Here is a 19,042-nt window from a genome sequence, read left to right on the forward strand (position 1 = left end):
CTGCTGCAGCCTGTCTTCAGGGAGACCCGCCTGCAGGGAACTGTGCCTCCCTGCAGGGGGCTGTTACTGAAACCTCCTGGGCCCTTGGGTCACTCCGCCGTCACCTTTCGGCCCACCTTAAGCGGGGTGCGGGGAGGAGAGAGGCGGGATTGGGGGAACTGCATCAGGACACTGTTTGCATGTACAAGAAGGCCTGAGTTAAAGGGAGAGGCCTCAGCTCACCCACTGTGAGAGTCCACTCTTGCTTTCATTTGCCATTTACACTCTCAAAGCAATGGATTTCACTGGGGTTAAAATTTTTTGTCCTGTATTTGATGTCAGTAGCCCTAGACTGACCCCAAGTAGCCCACGGCCTTTGTCAATCCTGGCTGCAGGCGGGACTGCCCACATGGTCCTACTTCAGATGAGACTGACAGCTTCCCCAAGAAGTCAATTTTAAGCCTAAACTTAAACTCGGGATGACTCCTAAGTTTGGAGATGCCTTACAGAGAACTCATAACTCTTAACTGACACACAATGTGCGCACACATTTATGGGGTGAGTGTGACATTTCAAAACAAGTATGCAATGTGCAACGACCAGTTCAGATTAACCGGCAGACCATCGCCTCCAACACCGGTCACTACTTGGAGTCGCCAGCATTCAGAATCTGCCCTGCTAGCTGAGTGCATGCTTTGTTGTCAACTGCAGTCCCCCACAGGGCTGGAGGACACCAGGAGTCGTGGTGCCTGGCCAACTGTGCCCTGTTTCCACCTCCCTTCATCAGAACTGTGCCCTTCAGATGCTCATGTTGAAAGAAGGCAGGGGGCAACACCGCAGACACAACCGGGTGCCACCAGCGTCCCAGGCCACCTGGAGCCCACCAGGCTCAGGTGCAGAGGCTGTCACTTCCATGCACAGCTACAGCCCCACAAGACCCTGCCGCACCACACCCACCTGAAGCACCAGGATCGTTGAGCAGCGAGACTCGGATGTTCTTCACCAGCAGTTTTAGTTCATGAGCCCTTGGAGGTTTGGGGGGACAGGATTCCTGAGCAGTAGATGAAGCGCGCTGTAGATTCTGTGGAAAATCAAAGCAAAGAGCATCAACCATGGGGAGAACGTGGACCAGGAGGTGGCTGCTCGGCTCTGTAACAACGCTCCCTGCTCCTGGGGGGGCAGGGCACAGTGAGCCACAGCACTGCTCCTGCTTAGGGGCCTCCTCCGTCCCAGAGAGAGCCAGTGCCTCTCCAGCCAGAGAGGATCCTGGGTCTCACTGTGGTGGAGACTGCAGCACTGTCGGGCCACGGTCCAGCCCAGGACAGTGCCTTAAATGGTCCTCTCCAGGTGGCAGGAGCCCAGTGCCATCTCACTGATGGGACATTGGCCAGGCGTGAATGGCCTCAGCCATCTGTGTGGGAGGTATCTGAGATGGACCGGCGTGGACAAGCAAGGGGACAGGATCACCCTCGTCTCATCCTCAAAGGCATCAGGGGCGTCCAGCAGCACGCATCGCCAGGTCTGGAGGGCCCCTTGCTAGCCAGCACTTCCCACGCCAGCCGCCAGCCAGCACTCGCTGCTGCCTCCAAGCAGGCGCGAGGGGACCGGGGAGGACCTTTTGCTCAGTGAGAGCCGTGCTGGCAGGGATCCAGACGTGGATTTGGCGCAAAACACCCCTAGGGGGATGCGCGCCAACATCCACAGCGCCACCACCATCCTTCAGGACGCCATCTAGAAGATGCTGTTCTGGACCAGGTCCTCCCGACCGTGAGCTGAGGGTACGTGAGGCCACCAAGTGACGGCAAAAGTCCTTAAAGTCCAGGTGCCTGACAGAACAGGCCACATGTGGGGACAGGATGGAGACAAGGTGTTTTCTCAACTGTACATGTGTGGCGGTCAATTTTGTGTCAACTCCACTGGGTCCTATTTGGTCACACAACATTCTAGGTGTATTTCTGGCTTCAAATTTAATATTTACACTAACAGACCGAGTGGAACACCGGCCCTCCATAATGAGGATGGGCACCACCCAGTCAGCTGGAGGCCCGGTTTGATCTCATATCAGAGAGACTCCTCTTTCTGACCACCTTGAGCTAGGACATGAGTGTTCTTCTGCTCAGGGACTCCAGTGGGAACATCAAAACCTTGGTGGTTTCTGTCCTCGAGCCTGCCAGCTTTGGACTGGAGCTGGTCTTGGTGCTCAACCCTTGGTCTAGAACTATACCCCAGGCACATCAGCCCCTGTGACCATGCGAGCCAATACCTATCCTCTTTATCTACCATGGGTCCTGTCTCTCTGGAGGACAATGACCAGTGCTTATCCTATTTGAGAAAACTACACATTTATTTTAAAATATTTTTGAATTTATGATAGTGTTGAACTTTTTATTTCCTGACTCCATGGATTCTAACAACATGCTACTATTTTGTGAACGTCCTCCATTTTGATGGTAACCTGGGTCACCAGTCAGTCCTCTCTGATCTGCAGGAATCCACTGTGATGGAACTACTGACGGTGGGTGGCTGGCCTCTGCTCACCCTCTGGGAGGCACAGCCCACCCTCTCTTTGGGAAGGCCTGACAGATGAGCCTGGCCTCCACCATCCTGCACCGCCCAGAGGCTCTGCTGGTGGGCTGCGTCACCAGCCTGGCCCTGGTCCAGGCCCCGCAGTCTCAGTCCACCCAGCGCGCTCTGCGCTGCTGGCTTCTGGGGTATAGTTCTCATCACCAGTCTGGCTTCCCAGGTCCCTCAGGGTCAGGGTCTGGATTTGTAGTGCCCCCAACGAGCTCCTGTGTTAGGCAACCCAGCGATGCTTAGAGGTGAAAAGACGGATCGTGAGAGCTGTGGCCTCATCAGTGGATGACTCCATTTGATGACTAAGAGTTTGAATGGACTAGTGGGTGCTAGCTGTAGGCAGGTGGGGTGTGGCTGGAGGAATCAGGTCACTGGGGGTGTGGCTTTAGACTATACCTGTTCCTGGGCCCTCCCTCTCTCTCTCTCTCTCTGCTTCCTGGCTGCCAAGAGCTGGGCAGCTTCCCTCTCCACACCCTTCACCATGATGCTCTTCTGCCTCCCCTCAGGCCCAGGGCAATGAAGCTGGCTGACCTTGGCCTGAACCCCTGAAATCATGAGCCCGAATAAACTTTTCCTCCTCTAACTTGCTCTCGCCAGGTATTTTGGTCACAGCCACCAAAGCTGGGTGAAACACTTATTCTTGGAAGGACGGAGGCCGGGGAGTAGGCTTCGACGAGGCAGTAAGAAGTCAAGCTGGAGCTCATGCAAAGCAGAGGCCTGGCCTCAACTGGGCCTCATGGAGCATGCAACCTGTGCCCGGCCCAGGGCTCCATCCCAAGGCCACAGGGATATCCATCGGGCAGTGCTCACGCCAGCTCGACTCCACAGAGGGAGGCAGAGACACAGAAACGCACGTTCCCCAAGAGCGGCAGCCAGATGCTCAACAGCGCTCAGAAACACCGCACCCTGCAACGAATGGACTTACCTGAGCTTCCTTTATATCCGTGGGCTTGGTGCTCAGAACCACCGACGGAGAGGTGGAACTCACCAGGTGCTTCAAAATATCCTTGAGGGTCTCAGATATTGCATTTGTCTCTCCCACCTGGCCCTAGGGAGAGGAATGGTCATGGAGTCATTTCACAACCGGGCGTCTGGCAGGAAGCTCACAGCAGACTAGAGGTGGGGGCTGTGCTGGCCCTTGTCCCTGGGACTCCAGGACAGACAGACAAGCATCCCCACTCTCACCTGGAGACAGGGTCATTTTACTGGTTTCAGAGGTAATTCACACCTCTCACAGCAGATTCCTAAACATGCAGACAGACATGCAGCGTAGGAATGTCAACGTTCTCGCGCACCCTTCCTTCCCATGTTGCCCCTCAACTTACGCACACACGTTTTTTTTCCTTTCTTATATAAGATTTGATTTCTTTTGAAAATTACAAAGTATTGAAGGACATGAAAAGAACCAAGAAGAACGAAGAACCAAGCAGAGGACTTCCATTAGCAGACGGCAGGACATAGGAGGTTACAATAATTAGTACCCAGCAGAATACGTTCATATGTTCTAGAATGTTCTTGGCATCACTCTTCATGGGCACCTCAAGCTGGAGGCCATCTAAGTGGAGCGGACCGACTCCCTCTGAAGTCCCAATGCTGAGACCCTCCCCCCAGGTGATAGAATAGGACGTGGGCCATTGGGAGGTGGAGGGCAGGAGGTGGCACTTTCCTGATAGGATCGGTGTCTCATGGGAGGGCCCCAGAGAGCGCCCGCCCTCCTTCGCCCCCTGAGGATCAGCATAAGGCAGCTCTCTGCAACGTGGAGCGGGCCCTCACTGGGGCAGCTGAGGACTTCCATTCTAAAGATGAAGTTCTGCTGTTTGTAAATCTCCAGGCCTGTGGTAGCGGTCACAGCAGCCTGGACTAAGCCACAGAGTGCCCGTTGGTGGCTACATAGACTCAGGGACTGTAGCAGTCTCAGGATGGAACAGCATAGCAATGAGTAAAATGTGCCCACATGGGAGGCGTGGGTGAACCTCAGGGGGAAAGGGGCCGAGCCCAGAAAGCCCTGGCTGACCCTGAGGGGCTGGGCAGCACATGGTGGCCCTGGGGAACTTCCTTGGGGCGAATTCCATTTGAGGTGGGTGCTGGGTGCTCGGAGGCTTGTGCACTGTTCCGTAAGCATGTCACAATCAACTTTTTAGCAAGCAGGACCTATTTTTTAAAACCCCAACTAACCTAAAGGTGCTTTGGTTTAGTTTTTCCAAAAAAGACTTATTTAAATATCGGCTTTTGTTTTAACCCTGACTCCAGGGCCAGATGGGTGTTTGCTGAAGCCGCAGCACACCCCGGGGCCGCCTGGGTCACTCCTTCCGAGGTCTCGGGGAGAGCAGCTGCCCGGAGCAAGTGTCCGCCATGATTCTGTGCCTTGTCCTAGTGCTGGCTCTGCTGCTGGTGGCTGGAGCCCTCGGTCACCTCAATTCCCAACCCTCACTGCTGGGTCCCAGCCCAGCCAGCCTGCTCCAGACCAGCCTCACCAGGGCCACAGGCTGGTGGACGTGTCCCAGGAGCCCTGTGGGGCAGAAAGAGATTTCAGAAAGCAGTCTGGAGCTGGTCTGTGTGGTCCCAAGGACAACCAGCTGGCCTGTCCCCTCCTCTGCCAGGACTTCTTACAGTGAGCTTGGTAAAAATCTACCATTTACTGAAAATTGACTCTCTGCCAGGATCTCCGAAATAATAAGAATGGAAATTGCTGACACTATGGCTCCCACCATGTGCCAGGCTCACTCACAGACCTGCATGTCTTAACTGGCTTACTCCCCACAACCGCCCCGAGCATCACTGTCTCCATTTCACAGGGGAGGAAACTGGAGCACAGGGAAGTCAATAAACATGGTGGGGTCACACAGCCCCAAATTAGCAGAGCCAGGAGTCAAATCCAGGGAGGTCAGGGCTGTGGTGATCTGGGCTTTGAATGTACCCATCAACCCCTCATGAATAGAGCTTGACAACTTATTTCTTATTTTAAATTGAGATGAAATTCGTGTGGCATAAAATAAACCATTTTAAAGTGGACATTTCATTGCTGTTCAGTACCTTCGCAATGTCATGTGCCCACCACCCCCATCGTGTTCCAACACCGTCACCATCCCCCAGAGCAAACCCGTGCCCCCACCCCCTCAGCGCCCCTCCCCCAGCCCCAGGGCTCCACATGATGGACCCTACAATATGTGGCCCCATGACTGGCTGCTGCTGTCACTTGGCATGGCTTTCAAGGCCGCCCAGTGGCAGCACACCAGAGCTCCATTCCTTCCAGGCTGATGACATCCTGCGGATGGGTGTGCCCCACCTGGGGTTTCTGACCTGCCCATTTCTCCTCACCCAGCAGAGTGGGCAGCCCCAGGTGGGAGGCGGGCCCCGGGCCCCAAATGCCAGTTGTTACCACACCCCAGGTTCCAGAGCAGCTGCCTCCTTCAGCCCCCACCCAGCTCCTTCCTTGCCCAGCTGCCCCCAGGGCCATCCTTCTCTAGCTGGCCTGTGGGCGGGTCACTGAGCACGGCAGGCCAGCTCTGGGAGACACACACTCCACCTGGCAGAGGGGGTGCTGGAGGTGGGGAACAGACAGCCACTGCCCAGGCATCATGCTACCAGTGGCAAGAAAGGGGCACAGGATGATATTTGGAAAAGGAAATACAAGAAGGTGACAAACACCAATGACCCAAATCACCACGTGCAGCAGGTGGCCAGGGGCGGAGGGAGGAGCAGCATGGGACCTTGGAGTCCAGCCTTCCCGATGGCTTTGACTTTTGAATCACGCTGATATTTTACGGATTCAAAAAACATGTAAATCAACACAGATGGAGAGAAAACCCACAAACAGACACCAACATAGACGAACTAATCAACATCAAACTGATAACATAACCATCCAAGAAAAAAGCAATTCAAATGATTTTTGGACAGAGGAAGGTCTCCTCAGCAGGACGCCTTCTGATGCCAGGGTCAGGGGGCACTCCTGAACGCGGGTGCAGAGGGTGTCAGGGAGGGAGGAAGCAGCCGTGTGGCCTGGACAAGCCACACCCGTGTGCGAGAAAGGGGATGGGAGTGAGGGGGAGGAGGAAGGGGAACTGAGGGACAGCCTGGGTGAGGGACAGGCCAGTGACAGGTGCCGTCTGACCACGCACTCAAGTCTACTAGCAAACAGCAGAACACCGCCTGCCACTCCATCGAGACAGGAGGCTCAAGTATCTACTGGAAACTAAGCCTGCCTCAGGCGCTGAACTAGAGGAACCGACAAGGTGGTGTCTTGAGCCACCAGAAAGGAGATCCCTGACAACCCCAGCTTTGGCTCTGTGTCACCTCTCCAGCAAGAGAAGGGAGATGGGGCTCCTTGCGGCCTACCCACTCCCCATTTCTAAGTTCACTTCTTCAACCCCTGAGACTGGGAAGCTGGAAGGAATTTACCCTGAGGTTTTAGAGGCTTCCTTGCGGAAATAGGGGAAGAAAGAGGCCCCACCCTGGGGAGGCAGGCTTCAGCCACCCCCTGCACAGGAGCACCTCAGCCAGGGAGTGTCGGGGACCCACGGCTGCATGGCCACACGGGCTGGTGCCTTCCACGGCACTGAAGGCCCGAGACAGTCCCTGCCCACTAGGCCCACACCTGGGGTGGGGCTGGGCATCAGGAATTTTAAAAGCAGCCAGGAGATTCCAGTGGCACCAGAGCCCCCTGAGCTGCCTCTCGGAGTGCCCCGTCTTGGTGTCCAGGCAGCCTGGGAGGGCAGTGGGGACGGGGAAGCAGGTGCCCAACAGCTGGGTGTCTGTGGATCTGAGCCTCAGCTTTCCACCCACTGTCTCATCACGCCTGCCTTCTCAACCATGGAGGATCACAGACACGGAGGGACTGACCTCCCCTGGTGCCCGGGGCTGGATCTTGATGGTCACTTCTGGCACGTGGATGTAGGACCACCGAATCTGGATGTCTTCTCTCTTTTCTTTCATGTGGAGCTCCAGCTATTAGAAAGAAAGAAAGAAAGAATAAACAAGTGTGTCAGATGGCTGCTCTTTCCACCAGACCCCGGCAACCTGTGTACGTGCACAATGAGGGATGTGCAGTTTCCTGGCGCTGGCATCCAGAGCTGCACTGGACCTCTTGTCACCATCATTAGAAACACGTCCCTCTGTGCTGCATTACACACTGTTTGTAATTACATGTAAAATAGGTCTTATTATTACAAATCTGTTATCACAAAATAATGGTAGTGCTGATTTTTTTTTTTAACTTATAACAAAAATGGATTGTTTTAAAGTTGACTTTTTTCAAAACCGAAGCTAGCACCTCCCCCAGCTCTGCCCAGCTGTCTTTCTGAGCTGTGTAGACACCTGTGGTCCAGCACCTGACTCCCCACAGGTGCCACCGGCCTTGTCCCACCAGTCGGCAACAGTCCTGACCAGCCTGGAGGCCTGACGGGGCAGTCTCTGGATTCATCATGCGTGTGTGTGCGTGTATGCATTGTGTGCGTGTGCATGTGTGCATGTGCGTGTTTTATGTCCCATACATATGGTGCAACATGGAAGCTTACAGTCTAAGATGACACAAGTAGCAACAAGAACATGGACGTTACAGCCCTGTAACTCAGGCCACACTGAGCGTGACGTGTGCTCAACCCCACCCCAGATGTGGACCTAATGGGCAGGGACTGTCTTGGGCCTTTAGTGCAGGGGATGAGTCTATGAGAACTGTCTTCTTGTGACTTGCAGAATCTGCCCAGCCTCACCTGCAGATGAACGGGGGAGAGCTGTACGTCATATAGCTGGTGTCCCGAGCCCGTCACCGAGGGCGCTGCGCTGACCAGGAACTGAAGGGTCTTGCTCATTACGTGACAGGTCACCACCTGCAGGAGGGACAGGTGACAGGAAGAACTGTACAGGAGAGCAAGTGGCACCACAGGCATCTTTATGTCAGAATGCAGCAATCCAGACTTCCTTCCTTAGTGAGGGCAGAACTTCCATAAACTTGGATAAATATCCAGATCTACCGCTTCCTTAATATGTAGTAATTTTAAAACTAGAAAAGATATATCAAATTCTTGCTTCCTGATGGGTCACTCTAATTGTTTCTTTACACACATAACGAGTTTTCTTTTTTGCTTTGTTGTATTTTCCCACCATGACAGATGTTAAACTCCCTAGACATGTCCATGTTCATAAAGAGCAAAAGCCATTAGCCATCTTCTCTCACTAAAAATGAGCCTTAAAAAGATGTTACGTATGTAAATTTTAAGTAAAAAATTTAAAATTCATCTGGAACACAAGAAATTGTTTATATCTAAATAATCTTAACATGGTTCTTCAAAGACGCGGAAATAATTGAAAGAACGTATGAAATACCAAATGACTTAAGTGACACAGCCTTAGTAAAATAGTTACAAAATGAACTTATTTTATAGAATAAGAATTTAAAGGACAGAGACAAGCAACCACAAAAGGGAGTAAACCAAACTCAACTCCTCCTGTGTCTGGAAGCACGTTAGAGGGTGTTGACGTCACAGCCCAGACCGACATGGCTAGTCTCCAGCCCCTTACGGAGCAGAGCGGTAGAGGAGGCCTCAGTGATCCCTGGCAGCACGCCACGCAGGCACAGTGCTGGCCGGTGATGAGGCCCGGTGCCCGCTGCATGGGCTGAGGGCAGCGGGGCCCAATGGGCACTGGATAATCAACAGGGTGGACGAAGAGGCTCCAGCAGTGGCCAGTGTTTGGCCAAAGCCCAGTCATCAGGAGGCTCAGGGTAAGCAAAATGGATCTCACCTTCCCAGGGGAATGGCTGACCCCACCATGGGGGCGTGCGTTTGCTTGGGGAGGGAGAGAAAATTCTTTAATTCTCTGGTGGATTTATCAGAATCTAAAATACCAAGTAGAGAGATTATCAAAATAATGATTTTGCCAGGGCCTGCTACTCAGGCCGGGGCCATCCCCTCCTCCCTCTTGTCCCCTGGCTTCCCACCCCCGGCCATCCTGCATCTGCTGTGTCCACCTCAGTGCCCTTCGCACACACCATGTGGAGCCTGGCACGGCTGCTCCCAGCATCCAGGACGAGAGGCAGAGGTCCCACGGATCCAGCAGAAGATCCTTGCCTCCCACCAGCCCCGGCAGAAAGGCCAGACTCTTTGTGTCCCTCTGTGTTTGTGACATCCTCCAGAGACCGACCACAGGGATCAGTTACGTCTTCACAAAGGCCTGGGACAACTAACGGGTGGATAGAAATGTCACTTGTTTATTAAATATGTGTCAGCCCTAAACAATCCTTTCTGGAGATGCATATTTTGATGGCAGGTGAGCTACCCGCTCATCACGTGGAGGAAACCGGCTCTGCTTGGTCTCCACGGACCTGGCTCGTTCTGTATGAACACAAGACAGCAGGACACACAAGGGCACGTGGTGCTTCCGCTGCCTTCTCGGGAGCCCTCCTGCACTCAACGAGTCAGACTGTTACTCTGGAAACGCTTCCTCAGTGCCTTGACGCACGCACGCATGCAGTCCAGCCAGCAGGAAGCCCCCCCCCCCCATTTCTGGAAACACAGAGCTCTAAACAAGTGTCTAAGGACTAGGCCCATCAGTAGCCGGGCTCGGTGGCACACGCCTGTGAGCCCAACAACTTGGGAGGCGGGGGCAGGAGGATCACAAGTGCCAGGCCAGCCTGGGCAACTCAGCTAGGCCCTAAGCAGCTTCGTGAGACCCTGTCTCAAAAATTCAAAAAGTTTTAATAAGGACTGGGGATTCAGCTCAGTGACAAAGTGCCCCTGGGTTCAACCCCCCGACCAAAAACAAAACAAAAAAAGGACTTTAAAACTTCTAGAAGGCATAACTGGAAAGCTCGGGACTGACCACCCCAGGCACCGATGGGGACCTCGCTGGGCTGGACTCTCTTCACAGCCCCCAGAGCGTCCTCCCTCTGCCCTGTGGCTATGGCTTCCCTCCCCCTAAATAAAGCTAGCCGGCCGGACCAAATTTCTGGGCTTCCCCTTGGCATTCAGCTAGAAAGCTCATTAAGAAGCCACTGAACCTGCTGTGACATTTTGATACACCCACACAGAATGCTCCCATGCTGCCCCAGGGGCTGCTGGGAGGGACAGCCATTGGGGCAAAATCCTCTCCTGGACCAGCCTCCACCTCTGCGGCCTGAGAATAATAATGCCCCATTTGTCAAATGGACAAGAACAAAATGGAAAGGAGGTTTTAAAAATAAGTAATCTTCTTTTAGAGAATTAAGGTGTTATCCACAATGAGGATTAAATTCTCCCAACCCGTACAAACAGGGTGCGCCTTCTCTGTTGGAGAGGGGCCCGGGAACTGTGGAAGGCAGGATTGCCACGTGCAAGTTCAGTGGATCCTCCAACGGTTGGCCTTCCTGGGGGCCAGAGTGTCCAGGGCTGACATCTGCTTCGATGCCTATGCACAGAGACATCTTGATCCCACAGCTCCCTCCCCCAACACAGCAACGATCCTGAGAATTGCTTCGTAATCTTCCGGTCAGCTCCTGAGGGAGTCCCAATTATGTGCCACTATTTAAAAACTGCTTTCAAGTCCTCACTTGGGTTTTACGTATCTCCCTTGGAAAGAGTCTGAGATTAGTATTGGATTTTTAAAAAGTTAAATAGAAGTCATGTCTGGTATCTGCAGTGGCGACAGAGGGCTGTTCCAGGGACAGCAGTGAATCCCACCTGCCCATGGCAGAGCTCCACAAAGCCGCGATGTGCCTTCCAGGGAACACACTCCTCCGAAACAGTCACCCGTAGACCTGCTTAACTCTTGAGATTATTTTTCCAAAGCAAACAAAGAAGTTCTCAGTTATTTACACAGCTTCGAAATCAACAGGAGGCTGACCTGTGTACCCTAAGTGAACGCCTCTCCACTCAGGTAGGAAGCGCAGGCTGCACCTGGTGAGGGCAGCAAGGTGGAGAGGCTCCAGGGTCCTGAGTGGCGGCAGGGGAGGCCTGGGTCAGCGGAGGACTGCTGCACCCCAGGGACAGAGAGGGGGCAGCTGGTGGGAGCACCATCAGACAGGAAGGGCCACTGGCTCCCGGCAGTGACCTGGGCCGGCAGGGGCTTTCATGCACCTTTCTGATCTTTCTCCAGCAGCAAGACCTTGAACTCGGAGAGCCACATACCTGTGCCAAGGGCTCTTATCTGGAAACTGGCCTCCTTTGTTTAGACTGGAGCCAGAAAGCTCCAGGCTGAGATGCTCCCAGGTTTTGCAATTGTTTGCCAACGGGAAGCTCCCCACATCTCCAGATCCCACTGTTCTCTTTCACTTTCCTTTTCAATTCAGCTTCACAGTGGCCTCAGCTCCTTCCCTTGGAACACTCTAGGGAACTGGAGATAATTTAATTACTTTTGTCTCCAAAGGAACTACCAATGCACACACACAGTGCATCTTAAAGGTTTATGTTATTGAATAGTTTTCATCTTTGTTTGTTTGTTTGGTACCAGGGATTGAACCCAGGGGCACTTTACCCTGAACCACATTCTTAGCCCCTTTTGTTTTAATTTGAGACAGTGTCTTGCTGAGTTGCTCAGGGCCTTACTAAATTGCTGAGGTTGGCTCTCAACTTGCCATCCTCCTGCCTCAGCCTCCAGAACCCCAGGGATTACAGGTATGTGTCACCATGCCCGGCTGAATATTTTTCACTTGAATCATACTACACAAGGAAAGAATCCCCGAATAAAATGATTCACCAATCATTCACAGCTGCTAAGCAGCTCTGCAATCTAGTCTCACCTCTGTAAATACTCTCAAAGACAGTATGAGCTAGAGTAAAAAAATAATATTCTACTCTGGAACAGAGGCTCCTCAATTTAAAAAATAAAGTCCATTAGAACTAAATATTATTAGAACCCTACTAAGTTAACCCTGTGGCCCACTAGGTCGCAGTGTACAGCTGAAGATGTATTTTGTAAGGAACTTTCCCAGAAGGTGGAGATGAAAAGTGTGGGGACCAAGATGACAGGCGACCCAGCACTGCTCTCCTCCCCTCCTGTGTTGGACACTTTCAATGAGCACGGAGGCTGTTCAGCCCCCCTGTGCTACAGGGAGGTACCGAGACACCCACCATGGCTCAACGCGGGCCATCCATGGCTTACAAATCTGCTCTCCCCCATCAACTGTATATGAAAGGAGATTTCCTTCAAAGGAAGGGCAGGAGAGAACTCACGGTGGGGGGCTGGCAATTAGTTCTTCCTCTTTGGGGCCAGTTTGCTTTGTCACATCAACCCCCAACGCACACTGACTCTTAGTGTCCACAAGGGTCCTCTTACCCCGTCTCCTCCAAAGTCAAGCCCTCCCAGAGGGCTGACTTGGCTTGGAGTTTCATACACAGCCACTCAGAGAGCAGGTGGCCTGGGGGCAGGCGATTCTCCCACTCGGGGTGGCATCTATGCTGCAGCTCCAGGGCAGGCTTCCCAAGAGGAACCTAGTCACCTGCCTTTAGAAAGACCCAAGTTCAAAATAATTCCACCACCTCTTGGCATCTGGGCCTGAGTGCCAGGTTACTGGAGCACCTGGACTTTCCACGTCACACAAAGCAAAACAGAGACAGGGCCGTCTGAGCTTCCTGTCTGCACACAGGGAGACAAGCAGGAGCAATTCCACAAGAAATGGACGAGCAGGAGACCGGGCGGGTTCACACACGATGCTCAGGAGCACAGGGCCCACACAATACGCCACACTCACCCAGCACCGCCTGGGTTTCCCCAGCCTACAAGGCGGGCAGGATTCTGGGGGAAATTCCGTGCACTTGAACCCGTCTGTTCATTGCTGGGGTTTCACATAAGCAAAGCTGGCGCGGTCCTTTCTGTCATGGTGGACGAGGTGTGGGAGCCAGCGCAAGGGAACCCACAGTAGTGGGAATGCTGCCTGCAGCTCAGGGAGGCCACCGGAGGCCCAACTCCCCCCTCTGCTACTCGGCAGCTCGTACCTGGGGCACACGACTGCCCTCTGCCTCGGCTTCCCCCGTGTGTGAGGGCAGGTTTCCTCTTCTGGTAAAGGAGCACCGTGAGCCTGGAGTAGAATGCTCCCAGGCCTTGCCCAGGCTCCGCTCACCCCAAAGCCAGCACAAGGAGAGATGTGGCAGGATGGTGGGGCACTGCATCACACGGGCTTCTGAGCTGCACAGTCCTGCCAGGAGGATTCACACAGGTGGACACAGACCCTGCGGCCCAGAGCCAGAAGTGGGCACCCCCTCAAGCCAGATTCGTCAGTGTCCCCTGGCTTTCCACCTGGCCCTTTCTGCAGGCTGGATGGGTTATAACTTTGGCTTAGAACTTGAACCTAAATTGACCCTTGTGCCCTTAGGAGCCTCTGTTTACTTAGAAATGGCACCAAAACAGAGACAATTAAAGCTTCTCATGGAAAAAGACAACAGCACCTGCAACCTCCTGAGAGGGTCACGGCACAACCCCGACTTGTACTGGCAAGTTTCCCAAACACAGGGCATTCCGACACCCTCGCTGTGCTTCTAAGGAAGAGTGACTGTGGTGAGCAGCCACACCACCACCACCTCCCCCCCCCCGCCCCCCCGGGCCATGTTCCCTGTCCCCGTCACAGTGGGCTTCCTCACAGAACCCAGCAGGAAGCTTCGAACCCACATGGCAAGGGCTGAGGCACACCCTGCGGAGGAAGAGGTGGATCTAGGCCATTAGAGATAAGGAAATGAAGGCTTCCATCTTCTGGGTGGAACATTCTAGAGCAGGTCTTTCCCAGGATGTGAGGAAAGAGACTGTAGGGAGGAACTTCTTCTTGAGCAAGAGTGTAATTAAAATCTGGGAGAAATGCACTCAGCAAGTGTTAAGACAGGCAGCGGCAGCGAGAGGCGAGCATCCTGGGAAGAAGCACAGAGCCTGCCCGTGGTGGACTTGCCCCACCAGGAAGGTCTCCTGCTAGCAGGCCTCCTGCGGGCTGCCCAGGAAGGTCTCCTGCTAGCAGGCCTCCTGCGGCCTATCTTGGCTCATGCCTGCACACAGGAGGACAGGCCTCATCCTGTGAGCAAGGCGCCACAACCTTGTAGGACCTGCTGCAGTGAAACAGGGTTTGATCTTTGTCCCTGGGCCCTGGCACAGAGCTCCTAAAGTGCTTGAAGCCTTTTGAATCTCAGGAGTAATAAGAGTGTCTATTGTATGCTAATAAGCAAGTGGTAGCTGAGACCCCTGGGCCTCTTCAGGGTGAGAACTGGTCAACAGAGAAAAAAGGCCTGGTCCCCACATCCTGGAGGGGAGAGGGCTGGAGATTTAGGTTGATGGCCAAGTGACCATAATTGATCATGCCAGTGCTACGAAGCCTCTGTAAAGTCACCTAAATGATCTAACAGTGCGGCCAAGGTGTGAACACGGAGGTGCTGGAGGGAGCCAGGGGACGGGATGCTCCTCTGCTGCACTTAGCATAGCTGACAGCAGAAAGCGAGCTGTGAGTTCTGGGCCACTGTAACAAGGTAGCAAGCTGAGGAGCGGGTGTAGAAACCCCAGGTTTGCTGTGGGTCAGTCAGAAGTACAGCTGGCCACCCAGAACTTGAGACCAGGGCCTGAGCCTACCACCTGTGAGTCAGGATACACGTCATTGCAGGACTTCCAGGTGGTGCTAGAGGTTTGGAGAATCGGTTGGTGTGAGAAAAAAAAAAAATCACATTTGATGTCAAAAGTACAGGTGAGGCAGGGCTGAACTGTGCCTCGTGACTGGTCCTCTGGGAAGGCCTGGCCTGCTCCACGGTGGGCAGACCCAACTCTGTGGGGATGAGCCAGATATCTGCAAAGGGGATTACTCTGACACACTGTGGTCTTCAGGGACTTCAGGAGAACTCTGTCCAGGGCCAGGCCTGGTCTCTGAGGCCAGTAGGAACTTCTGAGAGTCACAGTCAGGCCCGGGCCACACTGGACCAGCAGCTCAGGCGGCCAGTCCTCATTCTTATCCAACCAATCAAAGATATCATCACAGACTCCTGGATCAATGCTAGCCCCAGTGCTCCACTAAGGCTGGGTGAGAGGCAGCTCTGGCTATGGTGGGAGGCAGAGGAGAGGGCAGGAGTAACAAGTGCCCTTGGAATGAAGTCTGTGCTCTTTCAGACCTTCTGTTTGTGGTCCTTGAGTTCTGAACACTGTTTTCCTTCTCAAGAATCATGCACGGCAGGGGAAACGTGTGACATGATGACATTGCTGCGATGTAAACTTGGAGCCCATGGGTGCAGTTCAGATGCTACAACAGTAGGACCCCCCCCGCTGCCCACCGCAGGCTCGCCTGCTAGACCACCAGTCTCGGAACAATATCAGAAAGAGGGCTCAGCATCTTACCATCTTCCTGAGTCATGCCCACCTGGGTCACATTGCAAGAGAAGTCCTAAGCTGTTCAGTTTCCAAAAATGGGAGTATCATGTTTGGCTAGCTTGTCCAGGAAGGGAGAAGATCCCTGGAGGAACCGAAGCCCCCAAAGGGATCCTGCTTCCAACCCATCCTCCCAGGAGCCGGGCAGATCCATAGGCCACTGGCAGGTGAACGCAGGCTGCAGGCTGCCGGGCCTTTCTGTGGGGCTCTGAGGCCAGCTGACTGGCCCCTCCCACACCCAATGTGGGCAGGGGACGGGAGGGTCGGCGAGCTGGCTGGCTGGCCACTGCACCTTGGAGGGCCGCCTGGCCACAGCCATGAAGAGACAAACAAGGGTCATTTCCTCATTTGGCTGAGAAAACTTAAGTCAAGAACTTTGGAGAAAATTGTTTTAAAATAATGTTTCCATTTTTCACGGATGTGCCTTTTCCATGTGTCTCTGGCAGGTGATGGGTTTCCAGGAACCCTGTGGACAGCGCCATGTTCTGGGTGGGGGCAGAACGAGGGTGAGCAAGCACAGGGGAGGGGCGGGAGAGCCCGAGTCCCCACGCTTTGATGCTGCTTTTGACCTTTCCGTGAGCATGTGCGATTTCCTTAATTATAGTAAAACACAGTTCAACCATCCACTCTCTAAGGCAGCAATCCTGGCAAGGTATCAAGACCTTGAAAAATGCTTACAGTGTTCCCCAGGTGCTTCTAGGAATGGGGAGGAAACGAACACATGAGTAACATCCTGCGGGTAGGTGAAGACACCGGGGTTGGCCGAGCACTCCCATGCTCCGCACTGTTCCAAGTGCTCGATTCGGATTAATTCCCTTCTTCCCCACGTCTATGGGAAGGCTGTCTATAGACGGGGGCTGTGGAGAGGACAGCAGGAGAACACAGCTCAGCACCAGACCAGGTCCTCGGGGCCCTGCTCCCACCCCTTACAGCAGAGCCCCTGCTTAACAGGACGGGTTGGAGGAGCATGTACCTGCCTTCGCTAAGAAGACTGGGAAGAACTTTAAAACACGGGAAAACAGAACTAATGCAGCAAATTGTAGGAAAAATGAATAAATATAAAACAAAAAGATGAGAAATGTACACCAACACATGCCACGGGCACCTGCACCCTACACATGCCTGTCCATGCCTGTGGAAGCCTGGCCACCTCCACCATGGAGTGGAGGACACTGGACAGGCTCCGTAAACCACAGCTCAGTTAAGGAAAGGTCAACAACTTTCGAAAAAGCTCATATGAAAGCGTTAAACCTTGAAAAAAAAGTGTATGCACTTCTATGTTAGATTTTTTTTAATGCGGTAAATGACATATAACAAAAATGTGCCCTCTTTTTCGAAGTACCCAGTTCAACAGTGTTAAATACAGTCACCTGGTTGCCCAACCATCCTCACCATCCACCCCCAGAACTTTCCATCTTCCCCAACCGAAACTGTCCCCATTATCAGACAGGAACCTGCTGGCCCTGCCCAGCCTGCACAGGGCCCTCCCTTCTCTGTCTCTACACCCTTGACCTTGGGACTCTGAGCTGAACCACGGCATTGGTCCCTGGAGGTCTGGTGGGCTTCGCCAGCGTGTTGTCTTAGAAGCATATCCGTGCTGTGGCATGTGCCAGAAGGCCCTTCCTTTCCAAGGTTGAACATTTCTTTGTCCACACACATGACATTTTATCCACATTCATCCAACTTGGGCTGCCTCTGCTTTTAGCTATTGTGAATAACACTCTTCTGTACACAGGTGTACCAATACTGCATGTGTTTAGCTTTAAATTTGCATGTACATGTCTGCGGCCGTATTAAAAGGAACACATGTATCACTCTCTAAGGCTGTTTTTCTGGCAATATGAAGACCTTTAAAACCAGTGTATGGAGACGTTCACACCTCTGCCCTCCTCCATCCCCCAGGCCAGCCCTGCATGCTGTTCCTCTCTTACAAAATAGAAACCGCCTTGCTACAGCTATTCAGTGGGCATCTGCCACAGCAGAGAGGATGCTTCTCGGGCAGGGCCCCAGCAGGGTGAGGGCCTCGGCTCCTTGATCTCAGCTTCCCCAGCTATAAAATGGACCCGGGGCCATCTGCTGCCAGGTCCCTGCTAGCCCTGTGGGCTATGCCAGCCTAGGCATCCTGCATTACTGCCATGGGCTTTCTCCTCCATCTTCCAGAAATTTCCAACACTCATTGAGAGGATTCATAGCTGCATGACTCCAGTATTGGCAAGGTCTGCAGGAAAGAGAACTCTCTACATGGTTGGAGTGGAGGGAGCTGGGACAGCACCTTGCCATCAATTCAGGAGTGTTTGGTCAAGCTTCAGCACACTCACCCTGGCCCAGCAGGGCCACGCACAGTCCTGGGGCCCCTTGAGTCGGGGAGTAAACAGGAGCACTCACTATAGCATCCCTTACTTGTGCGCATGGCAGGGAAGACAGCCTACCGTGGGTAAGCAAGCTGAAGTCACCAGAACCCTAAGCTGTAGTCGAAGCCAAACCAGAGCTACATAAATCAGCTGGATGAGCCGCAGAACTACCGAGTTACCTAAAGAACAAGCTTGGGGCATAGAAAGTGATAGACATGAAGGGAACAATCCTCCACTGTGATGAGGACACGGCAGGTGGGGTTCGAGGCCAGCAATGCTCTCCTCCACCTGGGGTTACCCAGGGGTCCCTTCTTTCCTACCTGCTAAGTGGCTCATGTGTGTGTAACCAGACAGCAAAATGCAGACACATCCAAAGACATTCCTCAACCTCTAGAGAGCACACAGAGGCAAGGCACAGGCCAAGGCCGAGGAGAAGAGCAGCCGGCTTCAGAGGAACAGGCATGGCTGGGCAGCAAGGCCAGGGACAGAGGGGGACTGTGCGCTAGTTAATCACTTAAAAACACAACTCGCTCATATACAAATACGAAGCTAGGAAAGTTATGACCAATTGATTCTACTGTCTTTGCTATTCGCCCCCCTCCCTTCCCTCTGTTTCCCTTTGTCTAGTCCACCTGTTTCTATTCTCCCCTCCCCGTACTGTATACCCACCAGGGTAGCTCCACATCACGCACAGCAAGACGGCAACCTAATAAGTCACACTTTATGTATGTATATTCTGCCAAAATACACTCTACTGTCATGTTAACTAATAATAATAAGAGGAAGAATAAGCCACATTCTCTGTGCACACAGACGAGAAATGCAGGTGAGGGTCACGG

At 53.3% G+C, this 19,042-nt stretch overlaps 1 protein-coding gene across 1 annotated transcript in view; it reads right to left on the reverse strand.

The window, feature by feature from the left end:
- The window catches only part of C2cd2 (C2 calcium dependent domain containing 2), a 53,402-nt gene that overhangs the window by 22,267 nt on the left and 12,093 nt on the right, over positions 1-19,042 (reverse strand). Inside the window, exons 4-7 of the mRNA XM_058577228.1 lie at positions 8,265-8,381; positions 7,396-7,500; positions 3,479-3,601; positions 937-1,060 (exon numbers count right to left, since the gene is read on the reverse strand). Of these exons, the coding sequence (XP_058433211.1) occupies positions 937-1,060; positions 3,479-3,601; positions 7,396-7,500; positions 8,265-8,381 (469 nt within the window). The remainder of the gene's footprint in view (positions 1-936; positions 1,061-3,478; positions 3,602-7,395; positions 7,501-8,264; positions 8,382-19,042) is intronic.

This window comes from Marmota monax, unplaced genomic scaffold (genome assembly GCF_021218885.2).
Source record: "Marmota monax isolate L192 unplaced genomic scaffold, Marmota_monax_Labrador192_F-V1.1 WCK01_AAM20220418_F8-fsc00125, whole genome shotgun sequence".
Lineage (NCBI taxonomy): Eukaryota > Metazoa > Chordata > Mammalia > Rodentia > Sciuridae > Marmota > Marmota monax.